At 31.9% G+C, this 10,493-nt stretch overlaps 1 protein-coding gene across 2 annotated transcripts; it reads left to right on the top strand.

Annotated features, from left to right (window-relative positions):
- Window positions 1–954: 954 nt before the first annotated feature.
- LOC110104725 (transcription factor bHLH49-like) lies at window positions 955–3,603 on the top strand. 2 transcript variants are annotated; one of them, XM_020833954.2, is made up of 8 exons: window positions 955–1,710; window positions 1,790–2,005; window positions 2,092–2,157; window positions 2,252–2,320; window positions 2,419–2,490; window positions 2,766–2,906; window positions 2,999–3,092; window positions 3,175–3,603. In XM_020833954.2, exons 1-8 carry the CDS (start codon window positions 1,255–1,257, stop codon window positions 3,210–3,212), a joined length of 1,152 nt encoding a protein of 383 aa, XP_020689613.1. In that variant the 5' UTR covers window positions 955–1,254; the 3' UTR covers window positions 3,213–3,603. The 2 variants fall into 2 exon arrangements, with proteins under 2 accessions (XP_020689613.1, XP_020689612.1); XM_020833953.2 differs by having other exon boundaries at window positions 2,679–2,906.
- Window positions 3,604–10,493: the final 6,890 nt, after the last annotated feature.

Raw genomic sequence — 10,493 nt, 5'->3', positions numbered from 1 at the left:
TAGTTTACATTTTCCATATCATTTTTTTTAATTATTAAGGAGCTATTAAAAAATTATTTTAAAGTCAAATTGTGGATATAACTAAAATAAAATGTTACAATTTTTTTTCAACACTCGACTAATTTTGATAGCTTTTTTCTAAAACTCATAAAAGCTAAAAAGTAATTATATTTTTTTTTAAAAAAAATTAATTTAGAATTTCTTATATATATTTTAATCAAAATGAGACTCCTAATTATTAAATTTTTTTATGATATATATAATATACATAACATAATTAAAATTAATTTATATTTTTTTTTAAAAGTAATAATTTTAAAACTCATCTTGATAAAAATTTTAATCAAATATTCTAAATAATATATTTTTTCTTAAATTATCTCCCTTAAAACTTTACTCTATTATTAAAAATTCAAAGGTTTAATAAGAGAAATGATCACTAACCTAATCTTTTGTACTCTTCCATCTTTTTCTCCTTTTGTTTTTTTTTTAATTTCAATCCAACTGCCTCAGTCCACCACCACACCTCATTTCCAACCCTTTTCTCTTTTTTAAAAGAGATTATTACATATGTTAAGCACATCTTACTCTAAGCACTTAAAATTATGTATTATTTTATAAATATATAAAATTATGAATTAATAAATTATGTCAAGAGTATCTTACTCAAAGTTCATAAAATAATATATTATTATTAAATATTTCTTAATAAAAAGATTTAATATATTTATTTCTTAAAGAATTCATTGTATATTGAAATTGTGAATATAATAATTATTTTTTTAAATTAAAAAATGACCTTCATAAATATTAATGTCACACGTGATATTTCAAAATATTTTAAAAATAAATATATTAAAAATATAATTTATTACTGTATAATTTTTAGTGCTTGTTGTGCCTCTATATATTAATTTCTATCCAATCGAGGGAGGCATATACTTCTTTGGGAGGAGACCATTCCCGTTATCTCTTCACAATAAAAATCTATCAAAATCTGCACGCAGGGGCATAATCGTAAATATATCTATTTTCTCTCCACTGTCTTCTACCTTTTTTACAATCTATCAAAGGCTCAAAGCCCACCCCCTCACCCTCTCTCCTCCCTATTCTAAAGGTCCTCCTTTTCGCTTTCCTCCTTGATTCTTGCTCCAAATTCTCTTCACGGTCTTCAACATCTCGGCATTTTCTTCTCTCTCTGCCTTCTCCGCCATCACTGTTTGGTAAAGGAGGGGACTTTGTCTGTCGACGGAGATGAACTGCGGAACGCCTTCGCCGGATCAGCTTCGTCCGGCTTTGGGCCTCTCGAGCTTTAATTGGAACCAGTCTATGGATTCATTGAGCCCCATTTTTCCCTTGCCCGCCTCCGGCGAGATCTCTAGCTTCATGGGCAATCCCCTCAATTCCATGCATGTCAACCGTTTGATGCAATTTCCTGCAGACCCGGGGTTTGCGGAGAGAGCGGCGAGGTACTCTTGCTTCAGTTCAGCCAACTATGGAGCATTTTCCGGCGTCTCGGAGGCCGCCGGTAAGCCCTCTAGGGTTTCGAGTGGCCATTGCCTAAAAGCTAAGGAAAGCCGCATGCAGCTGGAGATGGGAGATGGAGAATTTGGAAGTGGTAAGGAGGACTCATCGGTGACGGATCCAGCATCCGTTCTTGGAGAGAGCAGTGCGAAGAAGAGGAAAGCAGCAGCCAAGAGGAAATTAAAGGTGTGGTTTTTGGAATTGTGAGAATTTTCGCTCTGTAATTTGGGATGATATTTAAAGTTTGAGAATTTTCTCTTTATAGGTGACAGTTGAAAATGATTTAATTGCAAAGAAAAGCCGGTCTGCGGAGAGTACTGAAATTGAAAAGGATAGTGGTATGCCTAAAGAAGAACAGAATGTTGATGAGAAGAAACAGGGAAAGGATGATGGAACAAAGGCCTCTGAGCCTTTCAAAGATTACATCCATGTCAGGGCAAGAAGAGGCCAAGCAACAGATAGTCATAGTCTTGCAGAAAGAGTATGTTTTGCCAGTATTTATGTGTAAAAATCCTATCTTGACATCTTTTCTTTGAGCTTATGGGCAGTGTTTGCCACTATTTGCAGGTTAGAAGAGAGAAAATCAGCCAGAGAATGAAGCTCCTTCAAGATCTTGTGCCAGGTTGCAACAAGGTAATTATGCTTTAGGCTGTCTGAAATTTAATATTTGGTCAATGGAAACACTTTTTACTTAATAATTTGCTTTTGATGAACTTTTGTCTGACAGATAACTGGAAAAGCTCTCATGCTTGATGAGATTATAAACTATGTGCAGGCATTGCAGCGGCAAGTTGAGGTAAAATATTAGAACAAAATGATCTGAGTTGCATATGAATTGTACTTTATTTAATCTCTTCCTTATGATTATATCTATTTCCTTGTCTTTTGCTGTAGTTTCTTTCAATGAAGCTAGCCACAGTGAATCCCGGGCTTGAGTTCAACTTGGAAAATCTCTTCGCCAAAGAGGTTAAGAACTGTTATCTCGTCTATTTACTACCAATTTAGGCTTGGCTGGGACGGCTTTCTTATTGCTTCTTAAGCAGCTTTCTAGTATAATTTTTTTTAATTAAAAATATGCTTTAAGAAGCAATAAGTAAGCAGTCCCAAATGAAGCCTTAGCTAATATGCTTCCTAAACATGGATTCTGTTTACAGTCTCTTTTGAACCAAGAAAATGCTTCTTTCTCAAGCTCACTTTACCCCATGGAAAACTTATCTGCTTCAATTAATTTTGGTCACCAGTCCAATGAGGAAAGCCCTATACCTTTTACTCTGGCAAATGGAATTGACACCCATTGTTCAATTGGTCAATTAGATTCTATTCTTCATCAAGCTGCACTCATGCAATCATCCCTTGATATGTTTGGAAGTTCTGCCTCTCAGGTACTGAAGTGCTAGTAAAACAAATTACAAGTGTAATATGGAACCCATTCAGAGATATATTTGATATTAATTTTATTTTATTTCTCTTACAGGTTGAGAATCTTTGGGATGATGAACTCAATACTGTTCTCCAATCAAGCTTTGGACAGAACCAGGAGATTGGAGCCCCCTCTCAGAGCTTTCATGGTAATTATTTTACAGTTTGATGTTCTAACCGTTATGAATATAGCCGTTCAAGGTAATTTATAATTGTAAATGATCTTTACAGGGCAGTTGTCCATACCCCACATGAAGATTGAGCTCTAATCATATCGGTTTGAAGTCGAATTGCAAGAATTCTTTGTATATATAGAGCGAGATCAGCTTGGAATGGTCATAGAATGATCAAAACTGACGATTTAAGTAATTACTATAATTTCCTTCTAATTTTCCCTTCTCCCCTACTTGGGTTATTGATTATTATTAAGAATTTGCTTAGTAGCTGTTCTGATATTTTGTTAGGCTAATGTCATCCTGTGGTGCAATTTATGCCTCAACACCACATGTAAGATGTAATTTGGAAAGAGAGAGAGAGAGAGAGCAAATGAGAGAGGGTGGTGGGATAATTTGTTACCATTGAATCCACTTTGTTGTATTAAAAAAGTTCAGAATACTGCTATCAAATTATGGTGTTTTTAATGCTATTTTCCTCAATTTCCTGCTGGATTTGTGAAAGCTGTGAAGCTTGCTGATGAGATGGATTCCTTATTGGTGGAATGATTTGCGGAATTGGCTGTTGAAGTTGAAGGAACCGATTGGGTTCTTATCTTTCAATTCCTTGAAAAGGACCTTACAGAATAAAACCTTAAGAATTCCTCTTTTCTTCTGCCTACTGACTTTTGCCTCAGCCAGCTAGCTCTGTAAAAAATAAGTATGTGTATCTTTTCAAACTTTGACTAATTTAACAGATTATGAGGAAGTTTAAGGAACTTCTTACTCATTTTGGATGCTAGAAAATTGAGCTTCTTACTCTTAAAATTAAGTTAAAGTTTTTTTTTTTTAGACTACATTTTATAAAATTGATCGAAGTAACTTAATTAATCTAGTTCTAAAAAATAGTTTTTTATTACAGAGATTTTTTAAAATTAGTGAGAAAATTGTAAAAAAATAATTGTCCAATGAATTTATAATTGTTTGAAAAGAGGCTGCTCCTTCTAGGCTTATGAATGATTCTATGGGAGTATTGGGAGATGCTATAATTCTTATTGTTAGTAGTGTTGTTATTAAGCAGATTTTTAATGACCTTGATAAGGGCATTGTGAGTGTTTCTACAGTTAATCCTTCTTTCACTGATAAAAATGATGTGGTAAACCATATTCTTGATAAACCCCTACTAAATGAAGAGAGTGCTTCCTCTTCTTAAGATATCCATGCTGTTATTCCTAACTTAAACTTTCCTTCTAGGGATCCCCCTTCCTCTTATGTTGCATTTGCAACTTTGGTTGGAGATTCTACCTGGTTGCACATCTCTAATAAATTTGTTTTACTTAATAATATTGAAGCTTCCATGGTTGTTGTAGCCTCGGTCCCTACTGTGCAAGTTCAATGGTCTATTAATACTAGATTTAGGGATGACATAAATGCTCTCAAACAAAATAGAAAGACTCAATGATTAAACCTAACATTACTGTTTGTAATGTTTATGATTTTAATAACCCTGATAGAGTTATGATGTGTAAGGATCTTGCAGGTTTTTATAAACTTGATTTAATCTATATTTTTTAATGACCTTGATAAGGGCAATCTTACGGTTCATAATAAAGTTTCTACAGTTAATCCTTCTTTCACTGATAAAAATGATGTGGTAAACCATATTCTTGATAAACCCCTACTAAATGAAGAGAGTGCTTCCTCTTCTTCAGACATCCCTATTGTTATTCCTATTTTAAAATTTCCTTCTAGGGATCCCCCCTCCTCTTATGTTGCATCTCCAACTTTTGTTGGAGATTCTACATGTTTGCACATCTCTAATAAATTTGATTGACTTAATAATATTGAAGCTTCCATGGTTGTTGTAGCCTCGGTCCCTACTGTGCAAGTTCAAGGGTCCATTAATACTAGATCTAGGGATGACAAAAAGGGTCTCAAACAAAATAGAAAGACTCAATGATTAAATCTAACATTACTGTTTGGAATGTTTATGATTTTAATAACCTTGATAGAGTTATGATGTGTAAGGATCTTGCAGGTTTTTATAAACTTGATTTAATCTATATTTTGGAAGCCAGGATCCTTAATTATTCTCTTGACAATGCTTGGTTTTCACCTTCTCATATGGTCTTTAGAATAGAGAATAGTTGTAATAACTTTGGTTTAAGCTCTCATGGTCATACATTAGGTTAAGTGGAATTCTCTTTCTATTAACTTTATTGATATTTGCATTGATAGCCAATTTATTCATGGGGAAATTTGGTTTAATGGTTGCTTTTTCTACTATTTAAATTTCATTTATGCTTCTAATTCTCTTTATGAAAGAGATTTGCTCTAGAAGTAACTTATTAGAATTGAGAGTGATATCTCCAAACCTTGGGCTATTGTAGGTGACTTCAATTGTTGCAGGTATCCTAATGATAAGGTTGGGGGCACCCTGTGGCCATTAGTATGCTTTGGACCTTTATCAATATGATTTTTATTAATGTTCTACATGATTTGACATCATTTGGTTTGTTTTACACCTAGCATAATCATAGGGTTGATTATCCCATCCATATTAAACTTGACAGTGTGGTGGTGAATAATTTGTCTAAAGAATTTTCCTTTGTCTTTTTATAAAGTCATTAATTGCCCTTTATATTCTTATCACTCCCCTTTGATTTTAGATTTTAATAACAATGTGTCTGTTAATAATAGATTTATGTTTAAAATTTTCCTGTCTAATTATCATAACTATTGGGATGCTCTTATTTTTTTTCTTTTTCTTTGAATTAAAATGGTGAACTTATTAATATTTGGTATATTATTATTATTAATCTTAAAAGGAAGATTAAATTTAAGCATTGGTCTTCTTCATCTCTTCTTGCTTCCAAAGTCTCTAATTTGCAAATTCAACAAAAACACTATTTGGACTTACTTAATTGTAACCCTTTATCTTAGTCTCTCAATTCTTAGTCGAACTCTATTAATGAAAAAGCTCTCTTTCCACCATGTCTCCTTGGCCTCCTGGATTATCCAAAGAGACAAGACCAAGTGAATTCTGCATGATAAGGATGATCTAAATTTTCTTTACGACAGAATTAGGGTAACACAAAATTATATTGTTATTAAGAGTATTACTATTGATGATGGAAGATTTTCTTCCCCCCATTGATATCAGTCATACCCTTATCTCTCATTTTGCTAAGTTATTCAATTCTACTTCTAAAGTTTTTGACATCCAAGGAAATCTCCTTGTTGGCTCTACTATCTTTGTTCATCTTATCTCCGAGTTAATTGCTCCTGTCACTAATGATGATATTAAAAGAGCTATTTTCTCCAATCCTAACTCTTTTACCCCTGGCCCTGATGGCTACACCTTTGAGTTTTACAATAAATTTTGCATATTAGTGGCAATAAGGCTTGTAAGGTCATTAAGAATTTTTTTCTCACATCCTTTCTCCTTAAAATAAATAAAGACCATTATTATTGCCCTTATTCCCAAAGGGCCTCATGCCTCCCATATCAAATATTTCAGGCCTACTTCCTTATGTAACATTTTTTATAAAATTATTGCCAAAATCTTATTTTTGAGGCTCAAACGTATCATGCCCTACATTATTCACTCTAGTCAATCTGGGTTTATCAATGGAAGAATTTCCACTGATAATATTATTCTTGCTTCTAATATCCTTTCTAATTATAATTATCAAGGAAAGTCCAAATATTTTGCGCCAAGATTGATATTTTTAAAACATTTATCATTGTTTCTAGAACTTTTCTTTTTCATGGGGAACTTCAAAAAGGATTCCCTAAGTCCTTTATTTCTTGGATTCAAGCTTGCATTTATGATGTTCCATTTTCCATTTGTTATAATGAGAGTTTACATGTTTTTCAATTCTTCCTTTGACTTTAGGCAAGGCCATCCCTCATCTCCCTATATCTTTTGCATCATCTTGGATGCTTTCTCTAATCTTATTGATAATTGCAATGAAACTTCTCTTTTTCAAGGCTTTAAACAGGCTATTTCTTTCATTTCCCATTTATTTTATGCTGATGATTTACTAATCTTTGGTAAAGCTACTTTAGATAATGCTCGAATTTTAGCGGACAACTTGCTTATCTTTAAAAATGCTTCTATGCATAGTATAAATCATGGCAAGAGTGCAATTTTCTTCTCTAAAGATAGTGTTAACCAAGGAAATTGTAATTTACTTAGGTTTTCTCTGACGGATGGCTTCTTTAAATATCTAGGTATTCCCATTACTACCATGAGACTTAATTAGAGTGGCTAACTTCTCTCCCTTATTGCATAAAATTACTAATATGTTAGAGGGTTGAAAAGCAAAACTTTTATCTTTCGCTTTTAGAATTTAGTTTATCAAGTTTAGTATTTGGAATTCAATTGCCTTTGTTGCAAATTTATTGATAAGTGTTGTGCCATATTCATTTTTCATGGTGATATTATTGGCAAAAAGCTTCATCTTATGTCCTCGAGGAAAATTTGTTTACCCAAGAATTTAGGTGGTCTTGGTCTTCCTTCAATTTTTTGCTCTAATCTATGCTTATTCTTCTTCTTAGATTTGGAAATGCATCTCTTGTGACTCCATTCTTAGTTGCTGGTTTAAGAACTCTTATATCTCTTTCTCGAAGCCTATTTATGGGAAAACTTCAGCCTTCTAGAAGCATTTGGTTAAGGTGGCTACTTTGATTAAACTAAATATTTCCTTCAACATTGTTGTTGGCAATAGTACTGCTCTTTGGTGGGGTCCTTGGTGTGCTAGAAAATATATGGCTGAGATATCTCCTGGCTTTGTTGTTGTTCTCCCTTCTAATTCTAATGTGGCTAATATTATATCTGCTAGGATTTGGTCTTTACCTCAGGCTTTACCCCCTTCTCTTCATAACTCTATTTTTGTTATTAGTATTCCAATGCTAGTTCTAACTCTCCTTTATGATATAATAATAAAAATCTTACTTTTAAAACCTTTCTTTTCAATTGTTATCAAAGTTATGAAGAGGTTGATTGTTTCAATTTTATCTGGCATAAAGATATTGTTTGGGGTTCTCTTCTTTCAGTTGGCTTGCTTTGGTGGGTGGACTTAAAACTACTGATCAACTTAATTTAATGAACACCCCTGCTAATCCTATCTGCCCTCTTTGCAACAGTTGCGATGAATATATTCCCCACATATTTTATGAATGTGATTTTTTTCTTTAACATTATAAAAAAAATCTTATTGGGAGTTGTTATTTTTTTTGTTCATACCTTTCTAAGAATTATGAATTTTACTATTATTTAGCCATTTGTGCTTCAATCTACTACATTTGGCATGAGCATAATAGCATAAGGTATGGTCATTCTCATACCTGTTTAAATACTATTGTGTTATTGATTAAAGCCAAATTTCTCTTTTGAAGAATTATGAAAGCAATTTAATTTTTTATTATTATTTATGTTCTATTTTATCTGGTTATGTTGCATTTCTGCTATGGATCTTTTAGCTTTTGTGTATGTTGTTGCGGGTGCCTTGCCTTCTCTATGCCCTGTTGCTATTTATGGATGTGTTTATTTATGTCTATTAGGGTTATTCTGGACAATGATGTGGTGGCCTTCATTCCCCTCTCTAGATAGTCATCTCTTTGATTGGCAACCTTGGAGGCAAATTTGGTTATTGGGATCTTCATAGCATTGTTTCTAGACGATTACCTAATTGTTGTTTCATCCTTCAGCTCTATCATGTCCTCTGTTTAATTACATCGTTGATTTTGGTTGTTCTATGTTGTATTTATATTGGGATTACACTCTTAATACTATGTAATTTTTGGCTTTGCCTCCAATGGAGGGTCCTTAGCCTTGGCAACCACGTGAGGCTTTTCCTGAGAGAATAATTTTTGCACGAAGGCTTGATTTTCTTGAGTCTTGTGGGTGATTTAATCTGTTTTTAATTAATTTTTCTATCATTTTGATAATTTTTTAGGTTGTTATGTACAACCTTTAGTTGTTAAGTATTTTCCTTGTTATTTCTGCCTCCTTTGGAGGCTTATGTATATATATTTTTTTTCATTTAATGAATGTGGGGGAATCCCCCATAATTTTCTATATAAAAAAACCTCCTCAACTTTCTCTCTCTCTCTCTCTCTCTCTCTCTCTCTACCCCCTCCAAATTGTACTTTGCAATTACATTTTTGTTTATCTTTACCCTTGATATTTAAAATTTTGGAATCATCAAAATTGTTAGGCACTTAATGAAAATTTTAATTCTATAAAGCTAATTAAATGTTTATAAAATAAAAATCAATATTAAGTTTTTTTTTTCTAAAAGTTAATGCATGAGCTCTCTCAAGATCAATAAAATGAAATGCACTTTATATTTTGTAAAAATGTAGTTAATATATAGTGTTTCCTACACCCCTTTCATTAAGGTAAGTCATAATCAATCAGCCTAGCTGATGTATTAATCATGATATATGAGTAAATTTTCACGAATATTAGCAAGCCTTTACATTAAGGATAAATAATATTACATTATTTATGCCTTCTTGGGTATACTTGCTCGATTAATATTTGAATTATATTATGATAAAATTGCTTTGGTGGTAGTATACTATTGTTGACAATTTTAATGTGATATGAAAGTTAATAAGCCAAACAAGTAACTTAATATTAGTAGAGAATCATCCCCTGGAAAATCAAAATTTGTTTTTTTTTTTGTAAAATAAAATGTTAATTTATATTACAAATAATTTTATTAAACTAAAAAGATAATTTTAAATATATAACCACAAATGTAAACATAACTTAAATGGAGAAAATTTTAGATTTATGATTTTAGTAAACACACTTTTCTACTTCATGATTTGAACAAAATATATGATAATGATGGATTATCGATCGAGAATTACTAAGTTTTTTTTTTGATAAATAGAAAACTTAATCCCTTCCATTAGTTCACTAAATTTCTATATGAAATAAATCAAAATAATTGTTTTATAGTTTCATTCTTATAAGTTCGTAAGTTCTATTTAAGTATATTCCCTTTTCAAACAAGAACTTTTGTTAATTTATCCATTACAAGACATTGAATGTTGTAGAATGTTAAATTGATTAATAACTATTTAAATAGCTTAATTAAGTGTAAGATTAATCAAATAATCAATAAATTTGAACCCACAAAATCTGAAAATTTCATTAAAGAATATGTTTTGATTGCACCATAAACCTAGAAATGAAATTTGTTCGTGATGATTTGAGAAATACAATCCATGAAACTCATAAAATTTATCATACCAAATAATTAGAACTAAGAGAAATGAAAAATAATATAACCTATTGCAATTTTATATCCAAAATAACCTTGAATTATTCGTCCTTATGGTTTTCCAATCAACTTCTTTTTCCATCAAATAGCACGT

Source organism: Dendrobium catenatum, unplaced genomic scaffold (genome assembly GCF_001605985.2).
Source record: "Dendrobium catenatum unplaced genomic scaffold, ASM160598v2 fragScaff_scaffold_133, whole genome shotgun sequence".
In the NCBI taxonomy this organism is placed as follows: domain Eukaryota; kingdom Viridiplantae; phylum Streptophyta; class Magnoliopsida; order Asparagales; family Orchidaceae; genus Dendrobium; species Dendrobium catenatum.
The sequence above is the reverse complement of the archived record's forward strand: the minus strand, read 5'-3'. Positions and strand labels throughout refer to the sequence as shown.

What these genes read in the sequence shown, in the direction of transcription:
- LOC110104725 (XM_020833953.2), top strand. Translation starts at nt 1,255, where the DNA reads ATGAACTGCGGAACGCCTTCGCCGGATCAGCTTCGTCCGGCTTTGGGC. An exon ending in GTCATAGTCTTGCAGAAAGA is followed by an intron (nt 2,006 to 2,091) that starts GTATGTTTTGCC and finishes CACTATTTGCAG; the next exon opens with GTTAGAAGAGAGAAAATCAG. An exon ending in CCCCTCTCAGAGCTTTCATG is followed by an intron (nt 3,093 to 3,174) that starts GTAATTATTTTA and finishes TGATCTTTACAG; the next exon opens with GGCAGTTGTCCATACCCCAC.